Here is a 13,375-nt window from a genome sequence, read left to right on the forward strand (position 1 = left end):
ATAAATGTATTTATTTGAAACTGAAATCTTTTGTTACATTATAAATGACTTTACTGTCAAGGCATAGAAAACAAACTGGTTTCCTGAATTTAAACTATTGCTACGACACACTCTGACATGCGCATCCATTGACCGATGAGAACCTGTCACGAATCTAAATGAACTGTATTCCAACTTTATTTCAGACTGACTAGCCTCTCTCCACAGCCTCAATACAAGGGTGTTGTGCATTCATACATGTCAAACGCTCCATCACAGCGCTCACTAGTGTGTAAGCTCCATGTGATTCCATGCTGGGAGAGTTTTTCTTGTTAGCGTTAGTGTTAACAACTGAGTAATCTGACATAAATATTCGCCTGGACTAATCCTTGGTTCACGGTGTGTGTGTGTGTGTGTTGTCAGCTCTGCATAAATAGGTGAAAGTTCATCCGAGTGAACTCCTGGTGTATGGTGTCAATGAGCGAGTCCGAGTCTGCAGATCTCTCCGCTGTAACGATTGCTTGAGAGGGGGCGCTGTGTTCTGGTGTGTAAGTAAATGAGTATGAACTCCTGTAGATCAGCCCGTCAAATCGGATCAGAGATAAGGGCACTGTGATTGGTTGCCTCATCCATCTCCACTCGCCACTCAATATAGACACATCAGGAACGACACTCAGCAAAGACCTAGAGGACCTGAGATGGACAAAGTGTCATATTTAGATGTTTGCTTTGATTAAATACCCTTATTGTACATTCTGTAAAAATATATAGTTATTTAGATTGATTTTGTTTTTATTTATTTCAACTTCAACCTCAGTTTATTGCCAAGGCATATCATTTTAATAATATTAATATTTTATTTAAGATTTATTTCAATTAAAATAGTTTAAATAGTCTAATTTAACAATATTTTGAGTGCGATCACTGTCAAACTTTGACGTATTAAATGTTTTCCTCCTGAAACTTAAGATGAAGGAAGTTACAGCTCACTGATTTGCAGATTTGCAGATCACCCGCTGACCTTCCTGACACTCGACTACAGCGCTAAGTACCTCCCTACAAGGACCTGAGAGAGACCATCATTCCCCTCCAGCCCGCTGAGACAGGAATGTCACACCACGGCATCCCTGGAGCCTTGGCAAGGTGGACACAACAAACTAAATGATTGCACAGGGAACCGTCTAGTATGAGTAGGAAGTTTGTTTTTTGTCTTGCTATGAACCCTCATGCTGTATTATTTACATAGTGAGTGACTAATTTCAATTTATTAAATAGATACTAATTCTAAAATAGTTATAATAAATAGGTCAAAGCCATATAAAATATCTGCACATCAGTTTGTTTCAGTTTTTTATTTCGGTTGTTATCTCAGAATAAACCCAGACAGGTTGATCAGCGGAGGGGACTGAAGGGGTTTGTTCTGACATAACAACCAGCAGGACGCACATTATATTTATGAAACATTCTTACCTGAACATGGTCTCTGCCTCCATGTCACCGAACCAGACCTTTAAGTGTGGACTGAAGTTTTCTCCGTGAAGCTCCAACATGGCCACATGCCCCCCTCCATTTAGCTAAATCACAAAAATCACTTGTTAGTGTTGTTTAGGTAACCACAGCTGATATTAAATTACACTCTTCGAAAGAACTTGTAAACATTTGATCATTAGAAATAAAAGTATTATGGAATCATTTAAAGGGATACTCCACTTTTTTGGGGAAATAGGCTCATTTTACAACTCCCAGTCGGGTTTTAAACAGTTGGGTTCTCTTTACTGTCACTTTTTATTAATTTAATGTGCCCTTGTTAAATAATAGTATTATTTTTTTAGCAGTATATATTTTAAACCTTTGAATGGCATTTATCATGATTTCCACAACAACAACAAAAAATTAAAGCAACAATTAAGAAATTAAGCCACACAACTGTTTTCAACACTGATAATAAGAAATACTGATATTAAATTACACTCTTCGAAAGAACTTGCAAACATTTGATCATTAGAAATAAAAGTATTATGCAATCATTTAAAGGGATACTCCACTTTTTTTGGGAAATAGGCTCAACAACTCCCTCAGAGTTAAACAGTTGGGTTTTACTGTTTTCGAATCCATTCAGATGATTTTCTGATATTTAGAAGAATATCAGTAACCAGACAGTTTCTGGTACCATTGACTTCCTGTATATGGTATGGAAGTCAATGGGACCAGAAACTGTTTAACTCTGGGGGAGTTGTAATCAGTGTTGGGTGTAACTAATTACTAAGTAATTAGTTACTGTAATTTAATTTCCCTTAAAATGGTAAAGTAAGGGATTACTCTTAATTTATCTGTAATTTAATTACAGTTACTTCTGATGTAATTGAGGTAAATAGCTACTGTGTATAGATCAATCCGATCTCAGGGATTCGTATGCATTTTATGAGGTGTCTAAATATTACGACCGCACTCGTACAAATTCGTATGAATTATTGTAAAATATGTATGAAAGAAGTGTGAAATGTAATGAGATCAGACATAAAACAATAGTGGGTTTAACATCAAAATGTATTGTCTGATGCTAAAAAGTATGTTTTTATAATGTAAAGGATAATTCATGCAATTTTATAGAATTTATTTGAAAGAATTAAAACAGATTCATGTCTATCCTTGTATTATTCAGCTGGTTGAGATTGATATGGGATTTTGAAAGTAATTAAAAGTAATTACATACTTTTTAGAGAGAGTAATTAGTACAGTAATCTAATTACACTGTTGAAGAGGTAATTAGTAACTAGTAATTAATTACTTTTTTAGAGTAACTTACCCAACACTGGTTGGTTGTAATATGAGCCTATTTCCAAAAAACAGTGGAGTATCCCTTTAAGACATTTCTCCTGCTATAGAACCTTTTGGGAATAAATAGTTCAACAACCCTAGAGTTTTATATAGAACCCCAGTGAACACTAAAAACTGAAGTGAACAATTCAATTTTTCTCTTGAATTAGTTTTTTAAAATTGATTTGAAGAGGTGTAATGAAGAAACGTTATTGAGTGCTTGATTTCTGACCTCGAGTCCATTGATCACAGGCACAGGGCTGATGGTGGTCGGGTGCCCGGCTAGACTCTCACTGAAGGTGTATTCAACCACCTCTGTTCCGATGATGGTCCAACAGGATCCGTCATTCAACAACACCTTATTACTTTCCTTAGGGCACGGAGAGGCCTACGAGTGTGGAATCACATGAGGGTAAGTGAATGCATTTTCATTGTGGGGTGAACTATTCTTTTAACCAAATATCATGGCCTGTGTTCACCTCGAACTGTATGATTTTCTCATTGGACAGGCAGAGGTACATGTGGTTGCTGTCTCTGAACTGGAAAGCACATTTATGAAGCTGAGACACGGGCTCATCCACGTCTAGACATGCGTGCTGCTTGTTCACCTTGCGTATTACCTGCAAAGAAGGTTTTGCGTTTTCCATTTGATATGACTTTAATAGAGCAACAGTGATCCTCAACCTTTTCTCATTCTTGCTTCTAAAAGTTTTAGTCTTTAATTCAGTTTAAAAAAAGAAACTGAAATCTTTGACGTATGGCTTGTACAGATCTAATCAGAAGAGATCATGGTATTTCTTTTAAGAAACATTTATATGGTTTTGTTAAAAAGCAATTATTTAAAGAATGAGATTTTACTTCCATTTTTAATTACGTTTTTTGGCTCACCAAGGCCGTATTTATTTAATCAAAAATAGAGCAAAAAAAAAAAAAACTGTAATATTGTGAAATATTATTACAATTTAAAAGGACTGTTTTCTTTTTTAATATAATTTAAAATCTAATTTATTTCTGTGATGCAAATATGACATTTCAGCATCATTACTCCAGTCTTCAGTGTCACATGATCCTTCAGAAATCATTTTAATATGATGATTTGCTGCTTTATTATCAATATTATCGGTGCTCAATTATAAATAATGGTATAAATAATAATATTTAAATCTCTTTACTGTTACTTTTTATTAATTTAATGTGCCCTTGTTAAATAATAGTATTATTTTTTAGCAGTATATATTTTAAACCTTTGAATGGCATTTATCTTTGGCATTTATGATTTCCACAACAACAACAACAACAACAACAACAACAAATTAAAGCAACAATTGAGAAATTATTAAGCAACACAACTGTTTTAAACACTAAATCATCATATTATAATGATTTCTGAAGGATCATGTGACACTGAAGACTGGAGTAATAATGATGCTGAAAATACAGCTTTGCATCACAGGAATAAATTAAAAGATAAATTTCATTATGAAAACAGAAAATAGTTATTTTAAATTGTAAATAATTTTTTCACAATATTACTGTTTTTAATATAGTTTTTTTTTACTTGCCTTTTGGCATTTTATTTTAAAAACTGTTCACAGAAAGGTTCTTTGGGGAACCGAAAATGGTTCTCCTATGGCATCATTGAGATTGAAACCTCTATTTTTAAGAGTATAATTGCATAAAGTCCTCTTCGTTTTCGTTCTCAGAAATCTGATATGAGCCGGCCTAAAAAAAAAAAGATTCATCGCCCTTCTATCATGCACCTGGTCTCATTCGACTGGCCCCCACAACACCTGTGTGCTGCACAATATGCCTGACTGTTCACACTCCTCCAAAACTGCAGCTCGGGGATCACAAATCCTGCTGCACGAGGGCTTCAAATACACCCTTGCAAACCAACACAAACCAGTCAGCAATTTCAAACAACTAAAACAACATTGTGAAGGTCTATTCTGTTTGCTAGTCTGCTAAATGTGGTATTTAAACGTTGTCCTTGGCATTTTGATCAAGTGCTTTATCAGCAAATTGAGGCGCAGGCTGGTAGCAGACCAGCTTCCCAAAAACACCACATGGATGGAAATTTGTACAGAACAGACTTCAGAGACATGGGTGAAAAAAAAAATAGATTAAAAATACACAGAACATTCAGATTCAATCCAACAAGGTTTTTAAAATAAAAAAGTGCATGGTTTTATTTACACTTTGTTAGCATGCAGTAGAGAAGAGCACCAATACATTCCAGTAAGATATTGTTACTGAACAATAAACACCGGGAAACTGATTAAAATATCTTATCAGATATGAATTGTAAAACTACCTAGATTTTTATATTCTCTGACCTGTACAATATTTGTAGCCATAATGCCAAGTGGCAGCAAGGCTTTTGCACTTTTCAGTAATATTATTGATTTGATTGAGAGAACCAAACTTGAGCTGAATTGAGCTGAACCATGTCGAATCAACACCGAACTGACTCAGAAGTGAAAAACAACACTATTGCCTTCTGTAGAGCTGCTTATAGCTGAATTTAACTTCATTTCATTATTGATTACTTTAACAGTTATTGATCTGACCTGAATCAACTGTGACAACAGCGACTTGAGTTGAATGATATTGTCTTTTTATAGAGCTGAATTTTGTTTGCATCATTAATCATTTTCTTGTTTATCACTGTTTTTTTTATAAAGTGCTACATAAAAAAGATGACTTGAAAATGTAATGGAAAGAAAAACTTGCATACCATTGGTGGCAGCGCCACTCCTGAGTCAGTGCATACCAGCCGAACCACACAGCCATAACAGATGTAGCTGTCACACATGCTGTAGTCGCTGTGAATCGCTTGCATCTCCTCCACTAGGAACAGAGTTGAAACAGAGTGAGGGTATAGGATTAGGGTATTACGGAGGCGTATTGCATTCACTTGAAGAAAAAAAAATCTACTCTGTTTTTCTGAATTAACAAGTTAATTATCTCAGAATTACGAGTTAACGAGATAATTAATATCGTTAATATTAATAATATTACGAGATATACGAGATAATTAACTCGTTAATTTCTGAATTAATGAGTTAATTTAGAAAAACAGAAAAATGAACTCGTTAATTCAGAAAAACAGAGCAAAAACTTTTTTTCTCATGAAAAATTAACTCATTAATTCAGAAAAACAGAGCAAAAACTTTTTTTCTCATGAAAAATTAACTCATTAATTCAGAAAAACAGAGCAAAACATTTTTTTCTCATGAAAAATTAACTCATTAATTCAGAAAAACAGAGCAAAACATTTTTTTCTCATGAAAAATTAACTCATTAATTCAGAAAAACAAAGCAAAAAAAAAAAAAATTCCATGAAAAATTTACTCATTAATTCAGAAAAACAAAGCAAAAAAAAAAAAAAAATTCCATGAAAAATTAACTCATTAATTCAGAAAAACAGAGCAAAACATTTTTTTCTCATGAAAAATTAACTCATTAATTCAGAAAAACAAAGCAAAAAAAAAAAAAAAAAATCCATGAAAAATTAACTCATTAATTCAGAAAAACAAAGCAAAAAAAAAAAATTCCATGAAAAATTAACTCATTAATTCAGAAAAACAGAGCAATTTTTTTTTCTCATGAAAAATTAACTCGTAAATTCAGAAAAACAGAGTGGATTTTTTTTTTTCTGAATGCAATACGCCTCCGTAGGGTATAGTGCTGTAGGGGGCGAGAGAGAAAGTTAGACCTCACTCAGACCAGGATTTGGCCTTGGGCGCCGTACAGGGGTTAAACCCATTTATGCTACATTTATACCAGCTGCTGAACACATGCTGCTGACATTTACAATTGAAGCTTTTACAATTTTCATTCTTTGGGTGAAGTGTCGTATTCTGGGAAACTGATTTTACTCTCGAACGCGGCGAGACATTAAGCATTTGTAAGAGTTTATTTACTTATTCACGCTGGACGTCCAGCACGGAGATGTGGCCAGTTGTTTCTAGACTTGTTTGGGTTTCTTGTGTTTATTTAGCTACTGTGGTGGTGAACGGTGAGTTAGTCCTAACAACATACACTGGGTCTGTGTATACGCATGGGTGAACCTGGGCTAAAGGAAATACTTCCGCAAAAAGGGTTTTCCCGTCATTAGAAGATGCACAGCAAGTTGTTATAATAATACTGTTAGGTGTGTATGCATCAATTTTTTTGAGATCAATTATTGAGATATTATTATATAGAGATTTTCTGAGATAATTTTTTTTGAGATACATCAATTATTACTAAATGAGTCCCAATGTTGGTAACCTTGTAAACATATGAATGCACACAGACTTATACAAAGATTCTCAACTACGGTATGAAACATTTTAGAAAATGATTTGATTAACTATTTTACTATTTTAAGCCAAAAATGTCTTTTCCCATTGTATATAATGGTGATCTTTTGGGCAACATGTAAAAAAATAAAGTAGCAGCTATAAAAATGAGATTAATAACTTACCAACATTTTCATAATATCGTATATTTCAAACAAATTACTTAATAACAAAGTTTTATAAGCGCAAATGATCGCCTTGTTCTGTTCTGTGACGCACCTTCTTGACTCTCCTGTTCGAACTTGTTTATCAAAATGAACTAATCTTTTTCAGAGTCATTTGGTTCATTCAACGAACGAAACGAATGAATTGATTTGGAAAAAGATTCATTCATTTTGATAAACGAGTTCGAACAGGAGAGTCAAGAACGTGCGTCACAGAACAGAGCAAGGCAAGCATTTGCGCTTATAAAACTTAAACTTTGTTATTTATTTATTAAATTAGTGATCGTTTCGCTTGATAAGACCCTTATTCATTGTCTGGAATCGTTTAAAGCCCTTTGAACAGTTTACAGTTGGTACTGAAAGTGTCTTTTGGACCTTGAACCGTTTGGTTCCCATTGAAGTCTATTATATGGAGAAAAATCCTGGAATGTTTTCATCAAAAACCTAAATATCTTTTCGACTGAAGAAAGAAAGACATGGACATATTGGATGACATGGGGGTGAGTAAATTATCAGCAAAAGTTTTTTCAAAAGTGAACTACTCCTTTAAAACTGTGGCTCATATGGTCTCAATATAGTGAGGAAAAAACTTCATTACAACTCTCAGGAGGATATAAAAGACTGTTAACCCAGGGTTCACAAACATGTAGTGTGAAATCTTGACATGATTCATTACTAACCACCAGTGTGAAATATGAACCCTGTGTTAGCAATTTCATGTGTGAAAAGCTCATAATTTATAGTTTTGGTCATTAAACATTGTTTTATTCAGTTATTTGTATGAAGGACTGAGATAATAAAGGATTAAAGTAGAATTAAAGAGACAAAGCATTGCATCTCAAACCTAAAGTGACAGTGAATGCCGTCCATTGTCTCGCGCTGGCGACAAAAGCCCCGTCTTCAACCGCCAGGTAACGTGTACTGACCGTCTGTGACCGCAAGCGGTTAAACAACGACACTTTTGAGCCTGAGGATATACACACTGCAGAAACAAACACACATGAGAACATGTGAGAACAAAAAAAACACCATAATATTTAAACACTCACTGACATGTATGCATACACATTCATACTGACAGGAAGACAGCAAACACAAATGACTGATTGTACTTTGACTAATGCCAGTCTGTTCTTTTTCTAGGACTTTGTCTCATTGTCCGTCTCTCCCACAAGACGGTGAGGAATTCATCGTCACTTGACTGCTGCTCTCAGATGTCAAGCGCCTCTTTCTTCCCGTAGAACCTCACTGTGGATTCAATAGTCAATGTCAACAGCAGCTGACCTCTTAGTGTGTGCTTTAGGATCAAAAGGTTAGAGGTCAAATGTCTGACTTCTGTGGCAATGGCTGCTGGGTGACACTATTTAGCAGCTTGACCTCACTTCTCATACATGAGGACACCACAACACAAACTTACAGGGGTTCGGTTTCTACTCCGGATGACCCTTTTATGTAACGGCACTTAGTCAGTGTAGATGTCATAATGGATTTGATCCAAATGAGGGATAGATCAACAGTCCATTCAATAGGTTGTACTGTTTTGTATTGTGATGTCAAAAAACTTTTGCTGATAATATACTCCCCCCATGTCACCCAAGATGTCCATGTCTTTCTTTCTTCAGTCGAAAAGAAATTAAGGATCCAGGATTTTTCTCCATATAATGGACTTCAATGGGCACCAAACCGTTCAAGGTCCAAATGAGAGTTTCAGTGCAGCTTCAAAGCGCTTTACACGATTTCAGACGATGAATAAGGATCTTATTTAGCGAAACGATCGCTCATTTCAAAAATAAATAAAAAAATTGTATTAGCACAAATGCTCACAATTGTTCTGTTCTGTGATGCGCGTCTCTCCTGTTCGAACTCGTTCATGAAAATGAACAAATCTGTTTTCGATTCATTTCGAGTGAACCAAATGACATTTTGATGAACGAGTTTGAACGAGTCACTCATCACAGAACAGAGCAAGACGAGCATTTGTGCTTATAAAACTTAAACTTTTTTATCTATTTTTGAAATGAGCGACCGTTTCGCTAGATAAGACCCTTATTCATCGTCTGAAATGGATTAAAGCCGTTTGAAGCTGCACTGAAACTCTCATTTGGACCTTGAACCGTTTGGTGCCCAATGAAGGCCATTATATGGAGAAAAATCCTGGAATGTTTTCATCAAAAACCTTCATTTCTTTTCGACTGAAGAAAGAAAGACGTGGACATCTTAGATGGCATGGGGGTGAGTAAATTTAAGTGAACTACTCCTTTAACAACACAAAACAAAAAATTATAATTTGGGGAAAAAACATGGGAAACTGGGTGGAGTGAAAAATAGTCATGACTTATATGTGGACTAAATGTCTATAGTTTGCATCAAATTATATATAAACTTTCAGGCACAGACTCACGGTCAGCATTCTTCATGGACTGTCTCTTCTGTGATGGTTTGGAGATGACTTTAATGAGTCTGCTGTTAAACATGCCAATTTCTTGCCCTCCGCTGTGAAACAGGTGTAGAAGCAGGCGGAAGTGCTTTCGTTTGTCAGTATCTGAGATATACAAGGTTTTAGTGCAGGCAAACATCTGAAAGATAGAACGAAATAGACACAAATGAGTCAGTTGTTAACCTTTACAAAAGTTGAAAAGTCTCAAGGCTGCATTTATTTAATAACATTTTTTGTAAAACTGTAATATTGTGCAGTATTCTAATTAAATTATTTTAATTTTTTTAACTGAAATTTATTCCTGTAATGCAAAGATGAATTTTTAGCATCATTATTTCAGTCTTCAGTGTCACATGAGTCCTCAGAAATCTTTCTAATATGCAAATGTGTTGCTCAAGAAACATTTCTCCTTATCTATACTGAAACTGCTTAACATTTTTGTGGAAAATGTCATTCATTTCCCCCCAGAATTCTTTGCTGAATAGAAAAATCAAGAAAACTAAATTTATTATAAAATAAATATTTTGTAACATTATACACTCTAAACAATGCTGAGTTGTTTGAACCCAAATTTGGGTAAAATATATATAAAAATGTTGGGTTAAAAACATAATTTCAAATTTTAACCCAACTTCAACTTTAATTTTTTGATTGCATTTTGATTGCATTTTCAAATTTGGGTTGAAACAAATTGTTGGGTTTTAGAGTGTACATCTTTACTGGCTTCAGTTTTTACTGATCAAATTAATGCATCCATGCTGAATAATACATATTAATTTCTTACTGAGCCCAAACTTTTGAACAGAAGTGTAACTGTATATACAGTCTTAGAAGAAATACTGTAAAATGTCAGTTCATATTGACTTTTGGTAGCAGACTTTGATTTCTTGGTAAATCTGAACACAGTTTGTGACATTTTTAATAGTGCAGCAGCGCTACGTCAGAACGTAGGCTCACTATTGGCCAGCATCACACTCATGACCAGCATCGGCCAATAGTGAGCCTTCGTTCTGACGTAGCGCTGCACTGTTCTCCCTCTAGCCCACAGAGAAGAAAACGAATAGTTGAATAAAGTTGTTTTTTTTATTATTATTATTCTCGTCGCTTGATAAACTTAAGGTTGAGCCACTGTAGTAACTCGGACTATTTTAACGATGTCTTGACTAACTTTCTGGGCTGGCAGTGGCCAGTTTCAATTACAATAGAAGCCTATGGAGGAGTGAGACAGCTCTCAGATTTCATCAAAAATATCTTAATTTGTGTTCCGACGATGAATTAAAGTCTTACGTGGTTTGAACAACTAATTACTGACAGAGTTTTCATTTTTGGGTGAACTATCACTTTAAGAGGAGGCTTGTGGGGGTTTTCCACAGAATACATATCTAAGATCTCAAATAACCATTTAATCTCATTGCAGTTTTTGGAGAGATATTAAAGAGATCTTGTTTATGATTATTATCTCCTGTGGGCAGGAATAAAGCAACTAAAAGATCAAGCCCTTAAAGATCTTTGTTCATCCAACTGCTCTCCTTAAATAAACCTAGTGGTAATCCAGGTAGAATAAACATATGATCCCAGCTCCAAATCTCTCTGAGCACACAGAAGTCATGTTCTCTCAAGCCTGACAGACTCTCTCCTCTTTGATCGCCATGTTTTGCCAATGTCTCACCCTCTTGTCTGTCTGCTCTTCAAAGCTCAGCTTGAAACTGTCTGTCCGTGGATCAGTGGAGCTGTCCAGACCCATGTACCCGAAAAGCTGACAACTGGACTCACCTAGACCTGATGCTGAGTGAATATAAATGGGAAAATTTGAGTGAATTAACAATGGTAAGAATGAAGATGCTCTCACAAGCCACTGACCTTTCAGCTGCTCCTGTCTGAGTTTCCATCCGTGTCCAGTGAGGTACACACAAGGAGGGGGGCAGAAAAACCTATGGAAACACAAACCATTATTTTTGGAATGAGACATGAAGAAAGAGGTGTGCAATAGTCTTACTTTCTGTAAATTCTGTTCCTGTGAGTGATATAAACCTGGCTAAAACAACCATTTGGAACATGGTAGGTGGTTTCTAGCTAGGCATAATCTCGTCCAAGCTGATTAGTCAATCTTTATCAATCTAGACAGAACTGGTAGACCTTCTTTAACCAGGAACAAACCAGCTTCCATGTCTCTCACCCCCCCAAAAAAACAAATTTTTCCAGCAAAGATTTGGTTTTAGACATTTTCACAAAAGCTAAACCAGCTGATTTTCAGTACATTTTGTGTGTGCTGGTAAACCCTACATAATGTGGACAAAATGTCCCCACAAAGATGGTAATATCTAAAAATTTTAGAGATATTATTTGGTCCCCATGAGGAAAACAGCTTATAAATCCTACTAATAAATCCTGTTTTTTTAAAAAAATGCAGAAAGTTTTCTGTTTAGGGTTAGTGTAGGGGGATAGCATATACAGTTTATACAGTATACAATTCATTAGGTCTATGAAAAGTCCCCATAAAACATGAAAATGTGTGTGTGTGTGTGCATGCATATTTGAAGAGTTCAGATGCAAAAGCCTCTAAGTGCCATTTGAAATTCATTTTGTCTTCTAGAATGATATTTTTTTTTTTTATCAAGCTTGTATATTTAAGTTCAGTAAATTCACTTAAATGACAATTAATATGGAAGAAAATTTCAAATGGCACCTTTGAGGCTTCTGCATCTGAACTCATTTCATTTTTTGAACATGTAAATGCACAAGTGTAAATCATTTTTACCTTTTCTCATTCCCATAAGACTTCTGAGCAACTTTGGCATGCAAGATGATCACTGATTGGTCAGGTCTGAATTGAAGGTATTGCCTCACTGAATCTCTGGTTACTTTTTGCAACATGGAGAAATTTTGTTCCTCCCTAGTGATGGACGAAAATATTTCTTTTAAACTGGCAATGCCATCCTCTCCAAAGTAAACTATCTGTGCTTTTCACAAATATCATATCATAGTAGTTCTTAAGATTGTGACACAATTTAAACATTAAAATGAATATAGAAAATTGGGGCATTAACAGCCTTTTTTGGCTGTCCTTGACTTTTGTGGTTAGTTTTGCTGAGCTTTCTGACATTAACCACACTTTGATTTCTCGAGTTCATCACCCCTTTAAGTATCTCGTTTTATTGCTCAATCCAAAATGGTTTATTTAATAAAATTTATGGTAATCTCCTGCCCTAATTTTGTTCAGTATTTTTAACAGTCTGATTAGGAGCCCAATTATTTAGATTTTATTGAAATCACACCTAATTCCCCATTGGCTTCGAGTGTTTCATTCTGTCCGCCTCTTTATATTTGAGGCATTCCCAAGAGGATTTGGGGTCAAAGGTAGTAATGTTAGGCTACTTCCTACTTTGAGCGCATTAGGATGGAGGTCAAATTGGATCCCAGTGTTTGGCTGATATTTTAAAGAATGTTGGTAACCACTGATTTCCATAGAAATGAGGGGAAACAACTATGCTAAAACTGTTTGGTTACCAAGATTCAACAACATTATTTTGTGTTCAGCACAAATGAATACAAGAAATTAATACAGGCTTGAACAACTTGAGGGTGAGTAGCCTAAATGTTGACAGTATTTTCATTTTTGGGTGAACTGCCAC

At 35.1% G+C, this 13,375-nt stretch overlaps 1 protein-coding gene across 1 annotated transcript in view; it reads right to left on the reverse strand.

The window, feature by feature from the left end:
• rbpjl (recombination signal binding protein for immunoglobulin kappa J region-like) overlaps positions 1-13,375 on the reverse strand; it is a 16,102-nt gene continuing 2,727 nt past the window's right edge. Inside the window, exons 3-12 of the mRNA XM_039693155.2 lie at positions 12,502-12,636; positions 11,604-11,674; positions 11,413-11,528; positions 9,708-9,882; positions 8,151-8,288; positions 5,534-5,646; positions 3,276-3,416; positions 3,029-3,184; positions 1,450-1,553; positions 1-672 (exon numbers count right to left, since the gene is read on the reverse strand). Coding sequence (XP_039549089.1) covers positions 399-672; positions 1,450-1,553; positions 3,029-3,184; positions 3,276-3,416; positions 5,534-5,646; positions 8,151-8,288; positions 9,708-9,882; positions 11,413-11,528; positions 11,604-11,674; positions 12,502-12,636 — 1,423 coding nt within the window. The 3' untranslated portion in view covers positions 1-398. The remainder of the gene's footprint in view (positions 673-1,449; positions 1,554-3,028; positions 3,185-3,275; positions 3,417-5,533; positions 5,647-8,150; positions 8,289-9,707; positions 9,883-11,412; positions 11,529-11,603; positions 11,675-12,501; positions 12,637-13,375) is intronic.

The sequence above is a fragment of the Pimephales promelas genome, chromosome 8 (genome assembly GCF_988280905.1).
Source record: "Pimephales promelas chromosome 8, fPimPro1.hap1.1, whole genome shotgun sequence".
NCBI lineage: Eukaryota > Metazoa > Chordata > Actinopteri > Cypriniformes > Leuciscidae > Pimephales > Pimephales promelas.